Source organism: Armigeres subalbatus, chromosome 1 (assembly GCF_024139115.2).
Source record: "Armigeres subalbatus isolate Guangzhou_Male chromosome 1, GZ_Asu_2, whole genome shotgun sequence".
In the NCBI taxonomy this organism is placed as follows: Eukaryota; Metazoa; Arthropoda; class Insecta; order Diptera; family Culicidae; genus Armigeres; species Armigeres subalbatus.
This window is the reverse complement of record NC_085139.1, coordinates 98,599,406-98,620,395: the sequence shown is the minus strand read 5'-3', so window position 1 is coordinate 98,620,395 and position 20,990 is coordinate 98,599,406. Positions and strand designations below refer to the sequence as shown.

General features: G+C 42.4%; 2 protein-coding genes across 2 annotated transcripts; both read right to left on the bottom strand.

The window, feature by feature from the left end:
- Positions 1-271: 271 nt before the first annotated feature.
- Positions 272-1,120, bottom strand: LOC134227453 (arylalkylamine N-acetyltransferase-like 2). The gene is made up of 2 exons (XM_062708994.1): positions 716-1,120; positions 272-655 (listed from the first exon to the last, which is right to left on the bottom strand). Exons 1-2 carry the CDS (start codon positions 1,064-1,066, stop codon positions 287-289), a joined length of 720 nt encoding a protein of 239 aa, XP_062564978.1. The 5' UTR covers positions 1,067-1,120; the 3' UTR covers positions 272-286.
- Positions 1,121-19,955: 18,835 nt separating this feature from the next.
- On the bottom strand, positions 19,956-20,906 carry LOC134227397 (uncharacterized). Its single transcript, XM_062708867.1, has 2 exons — positions 20,426-20,906; positions 19,956-20,365 (listed from the first exon to the last, which is right to left on the bottom strand). Exons 1-2 carry the CDS (start codon positions 20,774-20,776, stop codon positions 19,997-19,999), a joined length of 720 nt encoding a protein of 239 aa, XP_062564851.1. The 5' UTR covers positions 20,777-20,906; the 3' UTR covers positions 19,956-19,996.
- Positions 20,907-20,990: the final 84 nt, after the last annotated feature.

The following is a 20,990-nucleotide window of genomic DNA, read 5'->3' as shown; positions in this document are numbered from 1 at the left end:
CGTTCTGAACTGTGCTCCAAGCGAAGCTCCTGCGAGAATTACTGATAGGTGCTGCACGACATCCATTCATAAAGAACTCTCATTTTATACACTAGTAAGCTGTAATAGATAGTTGAATTATTATTTTTTGGCCTTTTCATAGAAATAACAACATCTTGTGAAAATAAAACCTATAAATATCTTGAACCCATCAATTACTCAAGTCTTTTTAACAAGCAACCTTAAATTTATCTATGCAGTATTTTTGGTTTTATTCTCAATAACAACGGTCTTGGTTTTCAATTAATTATTCAATCTTCAAACTCATATATTTACAGCTCTTCTCTTCAAGCCCAGGGAACACGAACCGATCATCGACTTTTGCCAGCTCTCCATAAGTAATGCTATAGTTCTCTTCAAACCCGGCCTTCCGGGCAGCAGTCTGTGATCCAATTCCCGTGAAACATGTCGACGTCAACTTGAGGCCAATCTCTTTGCAGAGAGGACTTCTAGCTCGAAGCAATTCGGTTGCTATCCCACGTCCCCGATAGACTGGGTCCACCGACAGACCCATTGCATTCAGATAGTGGTCCACTCCATAGTGCTCGAAAACGTTGGCCTGTTGCGATATGTAGCCGATCGTGTCAAAGATCGTTTGAAAGATGTCACTCTTGAACTGAAATCAATCCATCTCTTCCTATACTAGCTCAATGCGGGGACATGTACATTAACCAACCTTCAGCTCGTCCTCATCGGACTTGGATGCCACCCCAAGCACGTTAACTCCCACGATTTCGTCCGAACCCTCTCGGAAGCAAACCAACGACAAACGCTCCGGCAGCATAACCTTCCACAACCGAACGACCTCCTCCATGGCGGTTGAATCTTGATCCAACCCTTTGGCTTGATTCATCTGTTCATCGCGAGCGAAGTGCTTACTCAAGTGTCGCATGGCATCTTCGAAACGCTCCTCCGGCAGATCCTGAACGATGTACCACTCCAGTTGGCCATCTTCGCGTAAACCCTTGGCTTGGAACTTGTGCCAAACCTTGGGATAGGGGATTGCTTCTGGGCGCTTCCAAACCATTGTCAACCGCTTCTAGTTTAATACTGGCCACATCGGAAGATAAGCGACCATTCTTATCTAGGTACGACGACCAAAATTTGAATCGAATGGTGGGCCCGTTTTGTTACCATACCATCTTCGAATCGAATCAATTGTTTTTCGCTCGTTTGAGTATTATTGATAACGAATCTGCGATATCACTGCGGTGAGATATGATGTCACATTTGCCAATAGCAAAGGTTTAATTTATTTTTACACAAGAAGCTAGCTGTGATGCATCGGAGCTCGTTGACAATGCTATCGGAGCTTAAGTCAACGGCATGTAACCGAATGGAGAGGATAACAAAAGAACTAAGGAATCGTTGAAAATTCTTACGTTAATTTTATTTAATTTGATTGATCCTTACATTACCGAAAGAGTACCCGGTTACGTTTTTGGATTTTAGGAATAAAATTTTAGGGTTTTAAATTATGCTTGAGAACAAAACTCAGTGACATATACCAGCGAGATAAAATTTAGGTTTGGGTAATATCAGAATTAGAAAGGGGCCTATATTTTTAGTTCGTAATGGCGGAATGTACCGTCAGTCAAGGGTAACCGGCTACCGATGATCCTGACATGATTATAACTTCGTCAGTTGTCAACCAAATAAGATTTCGTTAGGCATTAAGCGTTAAGAAATTCGTCCCCTATCCGAAGTATGTCATATAAAACTGATTACGATTACTTGATTAGTTGAATCCCGGATTTACTAGACCATGTCACAAAGGCCGGATAATTTCTTATATGATCAAAATGGAGATTTGTTGAATCCTAAGTGACACATTTCGTACATTTACTTGTAACGAGTTGTAGGACACTGTAGACACACTCATTCAGAAAAAAACAACATGGCAATGTGAATATCAAGGTTCTTTGAATTGGAATAATTGGATGAAATAAAAAAGCATCTCCCAAAACCCGTTTTGTTTTTGCGCTGCCATGAGGGCCAATAGGCAATCAATCGCTTTTGAATGTCGAGTGAGTGGTTTAAAAAATATATATGGAGCAGCTGGTGGAAAAATGCATGATTCAGCTTCATCTTCAAGTCCCAATAAGCGTTTATATTATACAAGCGAATGTGATGTCATTAGATTCAACACAATTATCTAGATAAAACATGATCCGTAAATACTCCATTCTAATATTTATTTTGCTAAATAATAAAGACTTTGATCCGCCATTCGACCGCATATAAACATGATGTTGTCCCCCGTCGTCGCTTTTATTATATGTATAAAATAAAACTACACAAAACTTTGTTAGGTACTTACCTATTTTTAATTTTGCCATCCATTTTTTTTTCCAATTTCACTTAATTTTGTTAAATTGTTACGAGTTTAGAAAAAACGTGCGTTTTCTACTTTTTTTGGGCAAAGCCATGTCCGCTATGGCAAGGAGATCGCAGTAAGCTTCGCTTGAGAAAGGACGCATTTTCCTCTACTCGCGTCAAAAATTAATTTTCCCTAGTTTGAATTTTTAATACTAATAGTCTTCGTGTTCCAGATTTCCTGGTATATTTCGACGGCATATACCCCCAAAATACTCGCACGGAGAAGCGAAGCAGGGAATCTCCAGGAGAGCAGGAAATCCCGAAGAAGCAGCGGAACGTGCAAGATTGTGCTAGCGTACTGAAGAAAGGTGATTGGCAAACCGTGGAAAGTCAGCGGGAGAAGAGAAAGTAGCAGAAGAAGGACGTGGAAAAGAAGAAGGAGCAGAAGAAGAAAGAAAAACATCGCTCTTCTCGTGAGAGGATCAAGGGGGACGCCTTGATAGTCGAAGTGAGCGACAAGACGACATACGCAGCGATATTACGGAAAATGAGAGAGGACCCGGTGCTCAAGGACTTGGATGAAAAAGTGGGGAGGACTAGGCGTACTCAGAAGGGGGAATTGCTGTTCGAGCTGAAGAAGGATTACACGGTCAAGAGTTTGGCCTTTCAGGAGCTCATTGTCAATTCCTGAAGGTAGTGAAGGAAACGTAAGGGCTTTAACGCAGGAGTCAGTGGTCGAATGCAGAGACCTGGACGAGATCACTACGGTAGACGAACTGAGGGATGCACTGACTACACAATGCACGCTGGGCGAAGTTCAGATGACCATTCGGTTGAGGAAAGCGTACGGTGGTGCACAAATAGCAGCGATACGACTACCGGTAGACGCTGCCAACAAAATTGTGGAGGTGGGCAAGGTGAAAGTCGGATGGTCTATGTGTCCGTTAAGACTCACCCCTCGAATCACCAAACAGATGGAGCGATGCTTCAAATGTATGGGGTTTGGACACCAGGCGCGAAACTGCAGTAGCCAGACAGATCCGGTCATTGTAGGAAATGTGGTGGAGAAGGACACGTTGCACGAAAACGGATTTCCGGATAAACTGATACGGTTGATCAAGGCGACGATGGATCGGGTGATGTGCGTAGTTCGAGTTTCAGGGGCATTCTCGAGTCCCTTCGAAACCCGTAGAGGGTTACGGCAAGGTGATGGTCTTTCGTGTCTGCTATTCAACATCGCTTTGGAAGGAGTAATACGAAGGGCAGGGATTGACACGAGTGGTACGATTTTCACGAAGTCCGTCCAGTTATTTGGTTTCGCCGACGACATTGATATCATGGCACGTAACTTTGAGAGGATGGAGGAAGCCTACATGAGACTGAAAAGCGAAGCTAAACGGATTGGACTAGTCATCAACACGTCGAAGACGAAGTACATGATAGGAAGAGGCTCAAGAGAGGTCAATGTGAGCCACCCACCACGAGTTTCTATCGGTGGTGACGAAATCGAGGTGGTTGAAGAATTCGTGTACTTGGGCTCACTGGTGACCGCCGATAACGATACCAGCAGAGAAATTCGGAGACGCATAGTGGCTGGAAATCGTACGTACTTTGGACTCCGCAAGACGCTCCGATCGAATAGAGTTCGCCGCCGTACCAAACTGACTATCTACAAAACGCTTATAAGACCGGTAGTTCTCTACGGACACGAGACCTGGACGATGCTCGTGGAGGACCAACGCGCACTGGGAGTTTTCGAAAGGAAAGTGTTGCGTACCATCTATGGTGGGGTGCAGATGGCGGACGGTACGTGGAGGAGGCGAATGAACCACGAGTTGCATCAGCTGTTGGGAGAACCATCCATCGTTCACACCGCGAAAATCGGAAGACTGCGGTGGGCCGGGCACGTAGCCAGAATGTCGGACAGTAATCCGGTGAAAATGGTTCTCGACAACGATCCGACGGGAACAAGAAGGCGAGGTGCACAGCGGGCAAGGTGGATCGATCAGGTGGAGGACGACTTGCGGACCCTCCGCAGACTGCGTGGTTGGCGAAGTGCAGCCATGGACCGAGCTGAATGGAGAAGTCTTTTATGTGCAGCACAGGCCACTCCGGCCTTAGTCTGATGATAAATAAAAAAAAGGACACGTTGCTAGGGACTGCACGAAGCAACCAAGATGCCTGCTCTGCAAACCGGAGGATGGGACCGACCATATGACGGGTGGCTTCCAATGCCCTGCCTACAAGAAGGCGATGGCGGGTCGAGATTAATGAAGATCATCCAGTTAAATCTCAATCATTGCAAAACCGCACAGAGCCGTACCGGATTCCTTCTGACAACGGCAACCGGGTGGCGGATGCTACTGGGATTGCGGCTATCCAAGTGATGGGCAGATTCCATATCCAAGAGGTGGCAGACAGTTCAAGCGAGGGCTTCGTAATCGCCAAAATTAACGGGATCTTTGTGTGTAGCTGTCACGCACCCCCAAGGTGGACTTTGAAGCAGTATAAGCGGATGCTGGAGTCACTCACGAAGAAGCTGATCGGCCGAAAACCGGTGATCATTGGAGGCGATTTCAATGCTTGGGCAGTGGATTTGGGAAGCAGACTGACTAACGCCAGAGGTCACAGTTTGCTGGAGTCGTTGGCAAAGCTGGACGTCAGGCTGTGCAACGAAGGTACCGTTAGTACATTTCGCAGAGATGGCAGGGAATCCATCATCGACGTCACGTTCTGCAGTCCGTCGCTGGTGAGGAACATGAGCTGGAGAGTCAGTGAGGACTATACACATAGTGATCACCAGGCGATTCGGTATAGTGTTGGAACACGAATGCCGACGGTACGGCGAAAGATTAAGAATAGCGGGCGAAAATGGAAGGCGAAGGACTTCGAAAAGGTTCTCTTTATCGAATCACTTCGAGCAGACAGCGGCGCTACAAATCTCGATGCAGATGAGCTGACAGAAACTCTTGCGAGGGCATGCGATGCGACGATGCCAAGGAGACTGGAGCCAAGGAGAAGCCGGAGGCTAAATTACTGGTGGAGCGAAACTCTTGCTAGTCTTCGTGCTGCGTGTCTCAGAGCCATAAGACGCTTTCAGAGAGCAAGGTCTGAAACAGTCAGAGAGGAGCGTAAGATAATCTTCCGTGAAGCTAGATCGGCCTTCAAACGGGAGATTAAAGTCAGCCAATCTAACTGCTTCAAGGAGTTGTGCCGGGAAGCTGACGCTGATCCTTGGGGCAACGCTTATCGGGTCGTAACAGCGAGGATCAGGGGTCCAGCGACGCCAGCGGAAATGTGTCCTGACAAGCTGAAGATCATCGTTGACGGTCTCTTCCTACAGCGTGATTCTACGATGTGGCCGCCTACACCGTGCGCAGATGAAGATGGAGAAACCAGGTATGCAGGTCTCCAACGACGAGCTGTCATCAGGTCTGAAGATGAAGAAAGCTCTGGGTCTGGATGGAATTCCAAACGTAGCTCTAAGAACTGCGATACTGCCGTTTTCAGAGATGTTCAGGATGGTGCTGCTGTAATGTCTTGCAGTTGGTTATTATCCGGATTAGAGAAAGATCCAGAAACTACCGAAACCAGGGTACCCGCCGGGGAATCTAGCATCGTATAGGCCCATTTGCGTTCCACTGGATACACTGAGGAAGCTTCTGGAAAGGATTATCCTTAATCGGCTGATGCAGTTCACTGAAAGCGAGACTGGCTTATCGGAAAAGCAGTTCGGATTCCGAAAAGGCAGATCGACGGTGGATGCAGTCAGGACGGTCATTGAAGTTTCAGAGAGAGCGGCCAAGAAAAGAGGCGTGACAATCGATTCTGCGCTGTAGTAACGATTGACGTTAAAAACGCTTTTAACAGTGCCAGCTGGAGGCCATCGCCGCAGCGCTGCACGGTATGCGGGTTTCTGACTACTTGTGTAGAATCCTGGAAAGTTACTTTTAGAATCGGATCCTGGTCTACGAAACGAATTCGGGGCAGAAGTCGATTAGGGCTACGGCAGGTGTTCCGCAAGGTTCCATACTAGGCCCAACGCTGTGGAACATTATGTACAACGGAGTTCTAAAACTGAAGTTGCCCAAAGGCGTGAAGATCTTTGGATTCGCGGATTCCTGCGAAAAGGCGGCTAAAATGGTCAGCGCGTATGTAAGGATCATGCCGAACGTGTCCTGAAAGCCGCAGTAGACGTCTTCTGGCAGCAGTATCATCCTCGATACTGAAGTACGGAGCTTCAGCCTGGGGAGCTGCGCTGAAGACGAAACGTAACCGCAGAAAGTTGAACAGCGTGTTTCGTCTAATGGCCATTCGAGTCACGAGTGCGTAACGAACCATTTCGTCGGAGGCAGTTTGCCTAACCCTAGCAGAGGATATCGAGTGCTACCAATGGAGAGATACCAGAAATGTGAGGAAGACGGTGAGACAGGACTCTATGGTGAAGTGGCAGCAGGAGTGGGACAATGCGGATAATGGAAGGTGGACCCATCGGCTCATCCCCAATGTGTCGACGTGCCTTGCAGTGGAGTGTTAGAGTGAGCACCTGAAAAGGGTCACATGGAGCGAATGGTCTTTGGAGAAGCTGCTTCGGCGGCAGGGTAGCAGTGGGTTGTACCCACACACCTACAGTTGTGCACATGTGGTGCATGGGGAGTGTCCCTGCTTCGGCAGGGTAGCGTATGGTCTGCTTCGGCAGTGGTGTGATTGATCTGCTCGTGCTGAGGCAGAGTGTCGTAGCGCAATATCTGTAGGCCCAGGCAGTTACCGCTATTGACACCTCGAGGCATGGCAGCGAAGCGTCCGGGAGAGCATCCAAGTAAGACTCAAATGGAGTGAATGGGGTGCGAGTCAGTCTCGCGTGGGACGAGTGCCTGTGTGAGCGATAATGAGTGAGTACGCTTAGTACTGCCGTCCCCCCAGAAGTAGTACTGCGAGGTAGTTCCTGGGGGAAACGATGGTGCCGCCATAGGGGGTTTTGTCGGTGTTTCCGGGATGGTCGAGTCCGACACTCCAGTACACTTCCGTGTGGTAGTTTGGCAACTACAATGCACGTGTACTGGGTTAGTGTGTTAATGCATTCTCCCACGTAAAAAAAAAAAAAAAAAAAGAAATCCCCAATGTGTCGACGTGGGTGAACAGGGAGCATGGGGAGGTGAACTTTCACCTCACTCAGTTCCTATCCGGACACGGTTGTTTCCGCTAATATTTGCACCGGTGTGGCCATGCGTCATCGCCATTCTGCCCGGCGTGTATCAACGTAGAGGAGACTCCAGCGCAAGTAATATTCGACTGCCCGAGGTTTGCGGAGGCACGTAGCAGAATGCCTGCCATAAGGGCGGACAACATCGCAGAGCGATTGTGTTGCGATGAAGGTATGTACGTGGAATGCAGTAACCAGAGTCGTGACGCAAATACTGTCAGAGCTGCAGCGGCGATGGAGAAGGGACCAGCAAGTAAGCGTCGGTTTGGAGGAAATCCAGCACAGTGAGCAGTAGAGTGATTCAAATTTTGACTTTTTGCTCCCCGATATTTAAAGGATTGCATTTGCCATTTTAATAATCCTCTTAAATTTTAGCTTAAACCCACCCGTGTAAAAAAGAACCGGGTGTATTTAGATGTAATTTGAGTGAGCACGCGCGGTTTGAAGTTTGTATGAAAATTACTATGAAAACAGTAACTTTTATGGAAAACCGTTTCCCAACGCTTCCCATTAAGGTCTAAAAACACATGAGTAAATCGACAACATAGGAAATTTTACTAGGAAACAGGTCGTCTTTGTTGCAAAGCGATTTGATGCTCACAAGAAAAGTTATTGAAGAAATACTGAATCGTTGAAAATTTAATTTAACACGTAAAAGAATAACATCAATATCAATAATGAGCATTTTTGTTTTCTTCATAACTTTGCTTCCAAACGGCAAATCGCTTCGCAACAACAACTGCCTTTCAGCCTTTCAGTATTCTGTGTAGTCAATTTATTGATTATATTTTAATAGTTCATGGGCCACCTCACGGAACGGTCTTTCAAATAAGGGTCAGTTTTCATAGTAATTTCCATACAAACTTCAAATGACGTGTGCACAATCAAATTACATCCAAATTTGCTAAAAATTTAGGAGGATTATTAAAATGGCAAATGCAATCGTTTAAGCATAGGGGGGCAAAAAAGTCAAAATTTGAATCACTCTAGTGAGCAGTGTTTGGTCTCGAGTCGTCGAGGCGCCAATGAACCGGAAGTCTTCTGCCAACCGGAATCGTCGGACCTCGGTACTCGAACCGAGAACCTGCTGAAGAAAGAAGAAGGAAGTGCTTCGGGTATGTAGGACACCGCCAGTGCGGACGTCATCCACCACCGGAACTGTCGGACTACCTCTGCAACCCGAAGACGAAGTAGGCGCAATGCGCGAAAGCGTCCCCTGCGATAGCCGCCGGTAGTCGGGACACCATCAGTGCGGAAGTTTCCTTCACCGGAACTGGTAGACCACCCTCGACGCCGGGGGGAGTCAGGAGGATTCGAGATAGGAAGTTTGTGACACGACCGCCGAGGGATCGAGTAGCAGTAGATTAGCATAAGCTAGGGGCCGGAATTTTAGAAGAAGTGCATGAGCACAGCAACCCCCCCACCCCCCGAAGTAGTCGCAGCATCCGGTGGTCGCGGGGGGATCGAGGCAAGGATGATAAGGGACCCAGAATCACCCCGGAGGCACATTTTTAGCAGGTCGGGAGGAGCCCAGCCCTGTTCGCCTTTAAGGTGTCTGTCGCGCAGATTTTTTATGGCCTTAAAAAAACAGACGTCACCTCGATTCGTCGAACTGAGTCGATCGGTATATAACACTATGGGTCTCCGGCCCTTCTATCAAAAGTTGTTTTTTGGAGTAGTCCTATAGCCTTTCGGTACAACTTTGTTGTACGAGAAAGGCAAAACGGCATTTTCCTTAACCTGGGTGTCCTACCCCCAATTCCCCTAGTTTCAGTGGATTTTTCTATCTGTGAATGACCTGCGCCCATGTGGAAGAATGCAAAAACCTGAACTCGCATTCCAGTCTGTGGTAGCAGTTGGCGTTATTTCCCCCTTGGCATGTTCATAATTGAAAATAAAGTCATCCAGTCTCCGCTTTTGAATGTCGACTGTTTTTATAACAATAAATGGAGCAGCTGCTGGGAAAATGCATGATTCAGTTTCATCTTCAAGCGCTAATAAGTTTTATAGTATACTAGCGAATATGTAGAAGGGCCATATGTCTTTAGATTCAACACAGTTAACTAGCTTTAACATGATCCGTAAATACTTCATTCTACTATTTATTCTGCAAAATAATAAACTAAGCAAGACTTTACCCGTCATATGACCGCGAATAAACATGATGTCGGAGACGAGCCAGCCTAGGGCTGAAAGTCTCCTTAATAAAGAAACAAACACAAAATAAACATGATTTGTAAATTTGTCCCCCTTCGTCACACTTATTATTAATATGTATAAAAAAACTACACAAAACTTTGTTAGGTACTTACCTTTTTTTAAATTTTGCGATCAGTTCTTTTTTCAAATTTCACTTAATTTTGATAAATTATTACGAGTTTAGAAAAAGAAATCGCGTTTCAATTTTTTTGGGCAGATCCATGTCCGCTAGGGTAAAACTTTTTTGTCATTCGCCTGAGAGCAGAGTGGCCACATTGCTTTTTTTTGTAAATCGGTAACTTGACTGTAAAAAAATCGGTAGTTATCGGTAGATCGGAAGGAAAAAAACAGAAGGGTTGTGTACAAGACACGACAGCAAGATAGATGTTGGACAATATAAAACCGAATTATCAAATTCACGCTGTAACTACTCTGATTCTTCTGGTGGCTTTATACTCCCGACGAGGGAAGTGAAAAGCTTCTCTTGAGCAACAAGTACTCCTCGCTCAAGGATGGTGACGCTGGCGATCTGCTGGGTATCAAGAAATAACGGAAGAAGCAACAGCCTCTGTTCCACGATAAATTACCAGAGCGGAATGAGAAATGCCCGCCGAATTTCATGAAAGGGGACCCGTTGGACCTTCGCCCCGACCTCCGGAAACTGTTCTCCCGGGGCCTAAAGTGCACCTTTCGACTGTGCGTCGAAGGTGTGAAGTTAATGACCGAGAGAAGGTCTCATTTCGACAATGTGCTGGAGTACCTTAATGCGAAACGGTTCCAGTTTTACACCCGCGATGTTCCCGGCAGCAAACCCATCAATGTCGTGCTGCGTGGCCTCGACGAAGTGGACGAAAAAGGGCTAAGTGGACAAAGTACACGCCCGTGCATCGTGACGTCACGCAGTGTATGAACTGTCTCCGCTTCGGCCATAGCACGCGGAACTGTTTCATGAACGCACTCTGCATCACTCGGTGCGGCGGTGACCACGGTATCGACGAGTGCGAGCAAATGGAAGAGGGTGATTCCAACTGTGGGGAAAAGTATCGGGCCACCACGAAGGCCTGCCCGAAACGTGCGGAGTTCTGCGAAATCCGCAAGAAAGCTTCCACAAGAAATCGTCCAGCCCGAAGCTCGCCCCCATTGCTCGACGAACGAAACTTCCCGACAATCTCGCTTCCGCGACGGCCGATCCCGGTCCTTCCGCCGCTGCTGCTGCCTCGGTCCCACCGGAAGTCAAGTAAAGCAAAGCAACATCCAGCCCGTCCACCAGCGAATGGCCGCCGCCCCCTCCCCCAGGATTCCGCCAGCAAGATGAGCACCCTCTACCCCTGGAGGATTCCGCTCCGCTCTACACCACCGGAGCAGGTGGCTCCGATATTCAGCCAACTTGCGGGTCGGCTTCGAAGCTGCAAATCCCGGTTCGACCAGATTTACACTTTGGGCCTTTTTGTAATTGAAAATGGCTACTAGGTTGGGTCTGGTGAATTGGAATGCTTGCTCTCTCAAGAAAAAAATTGTCGAGTTCAGCGATTTCCTCCAGGAGAAGGAGATTGACGCGGCTGTCATCACCGAAACCCACCAGAAGCCCAAGGTAGGCGCAACAATTCCGGGTTTTAATGGCAGCATGTCAAGTCAGGCCAAAGCAACACTGGACAGTCGTGTGACTACACGGATGGCAAAAATCGTTTCTGAAGACACTCTTCCTTGTATATTTGCCCATTTATGGTCGCTACAGTGATGAAAACTTTAGTTTTCTTTCCACAACTGCACTTTTAGTTTCTGGTCGTATGTTCCATTTCTACGGTTGTTTTGTTCTACGCGATCCAGCAATAGTGTTTCCCGATAACATTTGACAGTTTTTACAATTAGTTTTGGTAATTTTAGATACTTTGAAATCATTCCTCCTGACCATGTTGGATTTCCAACGTGAGTGTGCAAAATTTGATCCCATCTCTCGCGTTCCATTTTCGATAAATTTTTAACGTGAGCATCAATATTTCAAATTTCACCATAAATCAAACAAACCTTCCGTAACGATGCGATGTATTTTACTTCTCGGTACGGCCACCAGAGGCACCACAGTAATTGGAAAGAAACGGCCAAATTACTAAGTGGATCAAGCTTTACCAGGTGTATTGAGTTCTCCAAAGCCAGAATCACCAACACTAATGTCAATGTGTAGGATGTATAAAATAAAATTGTGTGGTAATCCTGTTTACAGCAAAAACGTCACAAATACTACGAGAGGAATACAATACAATCACGCACACTATTTTTCATTTGGAGAAGTCAATAAAGGGCTAGATAATGCTATTTATACAGCGAAGATAATATTTAGTAGAAGGAAAGCAGTAGGCTTCGTGGATACACACACAGTACACAGTACACGATAATTTTTTTTGCATTTGAAGAAGACCTGAGGGCACTCAACGTTCAGGGCGACTGGGAGCGATTGGACCAGGATCGAGTCCAGTGGAGGATACTCCATTCGGCATAGGCTCATCGAAAAGATGTAGCCTATCAAGTATCAAGTATCAAATCATATCTTCTGAACAGTATAGCCATGATGGGGTGCTAACGGTTTAACCAGATGTAGATGATTGCCAACAACAATTTGGAGTGCCTGGATCATTTGCACAGGACAAATCCTAATTGTGAATAATACCCTTGGATCTGTGAGCCTGTATGGACATAAACAGTTAACTTCGATTCCGTATCAGTTGTAGACCGCACGATAATACTTACTCTAGCACGCCAGTTCACATTTCTGAGATTGCTTAAAACTTACTTCTTGAAAAAAAAACAGAATCAAAACAGAAAAACGACGAAAATTCTGAAGAAACATGAATGCAGTGCTGGGTTGATACTAGACCTGTGCGCCACCGCGCCGCGCCGCCGCCGCCGGTGGTTTACTCACGCCGCAGCCGCCGACGATTTTGGCTCGGCGCGCCGCCGGTCATAATTTTGCCACGCCGATGACCAATAGCAATGAAAAAATCAATTAACTTCGGTCGAATCGATAACGGGACACTGAAGATGGCATAACAGTTGAGGTCAAAATACGTATCTCTAAAGCAATTATAGCAATAAATCAATAAATAGTACTGAACTCGTCTTATGACAATTCAAAAATGATGTTAAGGTGGAACTCGTCAGAATTCAATTTCGAATCTACCAAAAGTGATGGTGTCTTTAAGTCGATGTAGTGACATATAATATCTTGGTTAATCAATTAGTTGGTTGATTAGATTGAGAGTTTGAATGAGGCTTTATCTAGTAAAATAATACATAAATTTTTTAACTGGTTTCTGGGATTTGTCTAAGTCAAAGCCTCATTCTGTCGGGCACCTAAACTTGTATGTGACTCGCAAAATATGTTTGTTTTGATACATATGCTTTTGTGAGGACCTGAATACATGCCCAAAGCTCCTCCCCAATTAATATACGATCTGACATTGTTGTAGACAAATCATTGCAGCTCACCAATATACAGTTTAGTAATATTTTCTTTGTGTCCGAATAACAAATTTTAAGTTTTAAATTAATTTTTGAATATGAAAACCGCTTTGTATATTGCGAGCATCAGTTGAAAACCCTTCTTTTTTATTAACTGCCACTGTAAACCAGAACTGGGAAGTTGTCGCCTCGCCGCATAGTATTTAGTAAATTTATTTAGTTGAATCGTCAGGCAGTTTCAAACATTACGAAATTTTAATTTGATTTTATTTTTTTTGAAATTGTTTAATGCTTTATAGTAAAAGCTTCAGGAAATGTTTCTTCAAAAACTTCAAAAATATTCTAAGAAGTATCGTTTCGACATTCATTTAAGATTTCCTTCGGAATTTCCTCCAGGGATTCCTTCGGAAAATATTCCAGAAATTACTTCGGAAATAAATAAAGAAATTTCGTTGGAAATTCCTTCAGATATTCCTCCGAAAAGTTTCCTTTAAATTCTTTAGAGAATTACTTCAGACATTCTTTGGAAATTTCTTTATGTATTTCATCGAAAATTCCGTACGAAATTCCTAACGATTTCTTCAGAAAATCCTTTACGAATTTCCTTCGGATTTTTTTTAAGGAATGTATATGAAAATTGTTGCATGAATTCCTACGAAAATTCCGCTGGGAATTCCTTCGGAGACTCCTTAAGGAGTTAGGAGTTTCTTCAAAAATTGCTAAGGAAATCCTTAATTTTTTAAAGCAATACTTTTGGAAATTTCTATGAGAACTCCTTCGGAAATTTCTCGTTTTGGAATTTCTTTGGCAATTATTCCATGAATTCCTTAAATAAATTCTTCAAAATATAGCATAAGGAATTTCTTCAAAATTTTCCTAAAGGAATTCTTCAGAACTTCTTCTAGCAATTCCTTGAAAACATTCTCCAGAAAATCTTTCAGAACTATCTGCAGGAATTCCTTCAAAAATGCCTTCATGAATTCTTTCCGAAAATCTTTCAGTAATACATTCTGATTTTTCTTCGTTTAGTTTTTTTATGTCTTCATTTCAGCCCAAGGCTGGCTCGTCTCGAAGAAATTTTTTGTTTAGTGTTTATTTTAGTAATTCTTTCAAAAATTTGATTAGTAATGGACGTAATTTTTAAGAAATTTATGAAGGGTTTTGAAGGGTGCAAGAATTTCCAAATACATTTTTGACGGCATTTTCTAAAAAGAAACTGAAAGGATTTTCGAAAATAATTCCAGAAAGAACTGCTAAATGAGTTTTTGTAGGTATTTCTAAAAGGCCTCCCTTCCTCTTCCTAGAGGAAATTCCAGAGGAATCCATAAAAAAAATCTGAAGGAATTTCTACAGGAAATCTCAAAGGCTTGTTGATGGGTAGAGAGAAAAGGTGTGAAATGTTATGTTACCAAAGTCGATTCGATGGATACGGGGAATTGACTCACCCAACCAGCGGATGGCAGATTTTAATACAGTTCTGCATAAGAACCTTACAGGAACTGTATTATAATTGGGCATATACAAATTTGGAAGATTTTAAAACAAGTGTTGTATTGAAATAATACAAATTTGTATTTGTATTTATATTTGTTGTATTGAAATAATACAAATTTGTATTATTTAATACAATATTTGTTTAAAAAGCTTACAGAATTGTATATGCCCAGATTTTATACAATAATTGTCAGATTTGTTTTTTGGGTGCTGATATCCCATTGTTATTAGCTGTTTATGGAACAGCTTCTCGCAAGGGCAGCTGTTGTATAATTGGTAATACATCCATGTATTGTGGATATACTCGCTATCAAGATTTTCCCGATTACTTTTCCGGCTACTCAGAGTAAGCGCAAAAATTCGAGGGGAACGGCAATGTTAATGTCTTATAAAACTTAATTTTAATGATTACAAATATTTAGTCAAATGAAATCAATTCTTCAATATTACAGTCGCAGAACTTTATGAATCAATGTAGGTATTTTTTTCGCGGTTTTTGGGGCGAATATTAAACATTTCATATCTCACGATCAGGTAATAAATATCATAAACATCTAACTACCCCTCACCTACTGGGACACGTGCTCATTCTTTTGTCCGCCAAAAATGCAAATGCCAAAAAGCACGTGGTTGCCGGTAAACAAATATTCGCTCTTTCACTCAGATTGCTGGTTGGAATTTTTTGACGTTTACTTTGTCTCGCTCAAACCAACAGCGAATACTCTAGCGACTACTTTAACGAACACTTGGTGGAACGGCTAATCTAACCAACCATGTCCACCTAGCAAGTAAACGTACAATACTCAATAGAAAAGTGGGGGTTCAAGTCCTTCCGACAGTCGAATCTTTTTTCGCAATTTATCATAAAAAAACACCTTAAATGGCAAACTTAACTGTGTGTATAAAAATTGAACATCTTTTCCGACAAACGAATAAATCTGACTTACCTCACAAGTCATTAATCAAGAAAAAATCTCAAAGGCATTTACGAAAAAATCCTAATATGTTTTTCAGAGGAAATGCCTACTGGTATTTCTGAAGTAATTCCTAGAGTTCTTCAGGAATTCCTTCGGGTTTTTTTCAGTAATCTATTCGCAATTTCCTCCAGAAATTCCTTTGGATTTTCGTCCGGTTATTTCCTCGGAAATTGCCTCAAGGAGTTCTACAAAACTCCTCCGTAATCGAATTCCAGGAAGTCTTTCGGAAATTCTTTCGGAATTTTCTCCACATATTCCTTCAGGAAGGAAAGGAAAACCTTGGAAAATTCGTTTAGGTATTCTTCAAAAAATTCCTTAAGAATTCCAAGCAACTTTAAGCAACTTTAAGCAACTCCGACAATCTTTGATTTTCTCGACAAATCCGTTGGACATTCCAACAAGACAAGACGTCGTTCAAATATTCCTTCAGGGATTTCTTAAATAAATGCTGAAAATTTCAAGATATTTCTCCAAAAATTCGAAGGGTTTCTATGAAATATTCCAGAACTTCCCTCAGGAATCCTTTAAGTAAAAACTTCCTCCAGATTTTGTTTTTGTTTTCTTTGGAATTCCTTCGGGAATTGCTTTGTAGAATCCTCAACATTTTTTTCAGTAATTCCCTTCCGATATACCTTCCAGAGATCCTTCACAAATTTCTTTTGAAATATCTACAGAAAATGTTTTTGAAGTTCCTTCGAAAATTATTTAATTTCCTTCCAAAATTTGCTAATATTTTTTTCGGAAATTAATTTGGGAATTGCTTCGAAAGATTCTTTAAGGAATTCCTTCGGATTTTTTTTTTTAGAAATTACTTAGCAAGCTACTTGACAATTTTTCCTGAAATCTCCATAGGAATTCCTTCAGAACTACCTTAGAAAATTCCAGTATGTTTTATAACTCCAGGAAGAAATTTTTGGCCATTTCTCTCAGGATTTCTTTACAACATTCTCCATTTCTTGTGATTTTTTTCTCGGGATCTCGGGAATTCATTCAAAACCCCTTTAGATTTTTTTATTCGAAAATTTTCTTCGAAAATACCTTCAAAAATTGCCTTTGGGATGCATTCAGAAATTCTTTTAGGATTTTTTTAAATGTCTGTAGGGATTTTTCCAAAATTTCTTTGAAAGGTTCCTTCTGATTTTTCTTCGGGAATTCTTTCCGTTTCCGTCTGAAGAACAGAATACTTCATAAATTTTAAAAACTATTTCATTCCTTAATAAATTTCCGAATGAAATCCAGCAGGAATATTATATGATTTAACTAAATGATTTTCCCAAAGATAACTTGAATGGATTTTACGTAGAACACCTACATGATTTTTCGCAGAAATTCTCATAAGGTTTTACCAAGACGAGCTCGGCCCCGTGACACCTATGAGTAGAGTTCTCTAAATCTTTTTTAAATAGGTATCCAACTAAAAATCTTTCCTCTTCCTCAGCATTCCCAAGGACGTGGCCAGGGCAGATGTCACCTGTTGTAGAGTGCCTTGCTTCCATCTAAGAGATAGTCTCTTACAAAAGACTATGTTTGTACCACCTATGAATTGCTGAATGCTAATGCTAGATTCTCAAGGAATGACATTTTCTAAGTAATTAGGAATTTAAAAAATCCCGGTTTCCTCCAGAAATTCTTTCAGGAACTCCACTAAGAACTTTTTTGACATATTCAACTAAATTTAAGGGAATATATTCATTTTGATTGTTACCATCGTGTACCAATAGTATTACTCAGCCAGTGCGCATTTTCAGTTATGTTAATTTCAACAACATTTTGTAATCAGGTAGGGGAAAATACCCATTCTTGGCAGTCTAAGACACTTGCCAAATTGAATGATAAAAATAATGAATAATTACACTAAAACACAGGTATAGTTAAACTGGTATACATTCGTGTGCTCTTCCTTTGATGATTGGTGTTCACTTAATATAATATCTTTTACCACAAACTTAGTAAATTTAATATAAAGTAACAGGTCAACGTTTCTTCTATTGGCATAGCAATTTCTATTATCAGCAATGATTTTGCTCCTTCAGCAACTAGACATGGAAGTAGAAAACTACTAATGTATTGGTGCCAGATGCTGGTTGTTTATATCCTCTAGTAGTAAAATTCATTCATAATAATCGGCCGCACGCTCATCTCGCTTCACTCAATTTTGGAAGAAATTTTATTAATTATCAAAACTGGCTTAAAACAAAACATGAATTTTAGCCTTGGCATCAATTTTATAGGCAAAAACATTTAAACACATTGTAAAACAAATTTTACCCCTTATGCGGCCAACAAAAAACAGACGTGAATGGCAGATAGGGTACCCGTGTACCCAGATATTGACAATTTCATAACTTTTACCATTTTTAACCTATTTGAATAATGTTGGCCATTTTGGAGAAGGGAACATACATACTTTTTGTCCGTTGCCAAGATTTACATCTTTTGTCTTTTGTAATGCCTTAGAGTCTTCACGCGTAAGCAAAAGTCTATCAACCAGTTTCAAATATACAACTTGCTCTTTACGGTCCTTAGATTTGAAGGTCCTTACATGATATGTTTGTTTCATCAAAATAATCATGGGGGTTGTGTACAACGACGTAAACTATGTAAAACCAAATCTATACACATAAGATTGAGCTGGAGCCACCTCATTCGTACACTACGTTTCACAGTCGAATAATTGATAATACCCTAAAAGTAGGCAATTATTGAAATGCGCTGTGTAGGAACAGGAATGATTATGATTTTTGATGAGGTTAGAAAGTATTAAAGTTGCAAAAGGAAAACGGTTCTGTCAGCCACATAAGGCTTAAAATACTACGGTGTGGCTATCACTTTTGATAAAATTCATGGTCTGAGTAAAATCTGAATAGAAGCATTTGTATTCTAACACTTTTTAAAAATAAATGCCAACGCCGGATATTTTGTTCGTAGTTTTGCTAAAATCAAATCACATGGAATTGCGCGTGGTATTTTTTTAGCGTGTTTTTAGCGTGTTTTTAGCGTGTTTATATGCTCACAAACACATTCTCTCGCTCTATTCCAAAGTGTGCTGCTATCAAAGAAAACGAACAGTCCCGATTTTATTTAGTGAAATATAGAGCAAATATTGCTTAAATTTGCTCTTTGTGGTGATAATCAAGTGATGATAAAGTGTAAAAAGTAGTTTATGTGCTTAATTTGTCGTGTCATACGCAATTAAGAGGAGAAACAGGCGATCCAAAAAGTAAGTAACAGTTTGCTTTTCGTGCGCTGCTTTCTTTGGCAATGCAATAATGGCAAGGATTTCGTAGGTGCAAATTTGTTTCGGTGTTTAACACATCAAATCTTGCTACTTTTACACAAACAACTTATTCAAATGAAAGCTTAGACTTGAAATTGTGTGATTGAATCAAAATTATGTTCATAAATAGTGTATGTTTGCTGCAAAACGCAAATTTTTTTGAGGTGCCAACAACTGTTGCACCCTGCCAATGCCGTATTCTACCCTACGTCAGCAATTGACTATTGAATGTGCTGTTTGATGATCGGCAACCGTATAATATTTCAATTTTCGACATTGTTGTTTCATAAGGGCGAAAGTCGCAAACGTAAACATTGACTTCTTTTGCTGATTTCAGGAAGATTAGAGACTTCTGGCGGTATTTTCAACTTCCGTTCGATAGAAGGCGCGGAGCGCCACCAGTTCCAAGTGGTTGTAAGCTGGAAGCGGTTCTAGTTGTTGAGGAATTTGCAGGAAAAGGCATTGTTTACGTTTGCGACATTCGCCCTTATGAAACAACAGTGTCGTTTTAACTGAAGACGATTTTTATACGGGTTATTCGTACTGTGTGAATCCAAAAATCCGCGTTAAGTTAATTTTTTCAGCCATTGATTTTTCATCCACGCCGGTTTACGCCGCCGCCGATAAAACCCAACGGCGCACCGCCGTGACGCCGCCGCCGCCGAAGCAAAAGTGACCACCACGCCGCCGCCGCCGCCGCCGATTACATGACCGGCGCACAGGTCTAGTTGATACACCCGTAAGTTATGCGATTATTGGTCAACCAGCAATGTTTGATATTCCTCTTGGCTTGAACATCCCCAATTTTCCATACAAACTTGCGTCCTGGATTTTAAAGCAGCTCTTCATTTTTTTTTAATTCTTTCGCCAGGGTTCACTTGAGACCTCAGTTAATTTTTGGTTTCATCTTGAAGCGAGAAATTTGTTCATGATTTGTTGCGCAATGTAATCAAAGGGAATCCACAGAAACTTGCCAAAGTCACAACAATTCTCTTGAACATTGATTTCTAATGTCAAACACTCATATTATCTCTAACCAGTTTTTAAACTCATGTATTTACATTTCTTCAGTTCCAACCCAGGAAATACAAATCGGTCATCGGCTTCTGCCAGCTCTCCATATGTGATGCAGTAATTTTCTTGAAATCCAACCTTCCGGGCGGCGGCCTGTGACCCAGCTCCTGTGAAACACGCCGACGTCACCTTCAGACCTATTCCTTCACAAAACAGAGCTCTGGCCCGAAGCATTTCAGTTGCTATACCTCGCAGCCGATAGCTGCGATCCACCGACAATCCCATTGAATTCAAGTAGTGATCCACACCGTAGTGCGCAAAAACATTTGCTTTCTGCGATACGTAGCCGACCGTATCGATGATCGTTTGAAATACATCACTTTTAAACTGAAACCAATTTAAATGTTGCAATCTGAATCCAAATACTTATTAAAACTGCTGACTCACCTTCCATTTGTTCTCAATGGACTTTGACGCCACTCCCAACACATTAACTCCCACGATCTCATCGGATCCTTCTCGGAAACAAACAAGAGACAAACGCTCCGAAAGCATGTCCTTCCACAGCTGCACGATTTCCTCCATGGCTGTCGAATCATCTTTGAGTCGCAACGCTTTATTCATTTGCTCGTCCCGTACAAACTGGCTGCTCATGTGCCGCAAGGCATCCTCGAAACGCTCCTCCGGAAGATCCTGAACTGTGTACCACTCCGAATAGCTGTCTATTCGCAAACTTTTGGCCTGGAACCGGTGCCATATCTTAGGATAGGGAACTGCTTCAGGACGCTGCCAGCCCATCGTCAGCTGATTCTTATTCGAAACTGATACCTTGCACGATAAAGTCCAGTGGCGTTATCAAAGTACAAAAATTAGAAAAAAGGTGTCTTCGTTCAGATACCGTTTGCGATCAAAACAATTGTTTATTTTTGCCAATGATAACGTGTTTACCGGTTTGAACTGAAGTATCGCTGTGATTCATATATCTTACGTCGTTCGATGCAGTCTGCGCACA

Coding starts and splice junctions, on each gene's coding strand:
- LOC134227453 (XM_062708994.1), bottom strand. CDS start 1,066: ATGGTTTGGAAGCGCCCAGAAGCAATCCCCTATCCCAAGGTTTGGCAC. Junction 656..715: donor CCGATGAGGACGAGCTGAAG/GTTGGTTAATGT, acceptor GATTGATTTCAG/TTCAAGAGTGACATCTTTCA.
- LOC134227397 (XM_062708867.1), bottom strand. CDS start 20,776: ATGGGCTGGCAGCGTCCTGAAGCAGTTCCCTATCCTAAGATATGGCAC. Junction 20,366..20,425: donor CCATTGAGAACAAATGGAAG/GTGAGTCAGCAG, acceptor AATTGGTTTCAG/TTTAAAAGTGATGTATTTCA.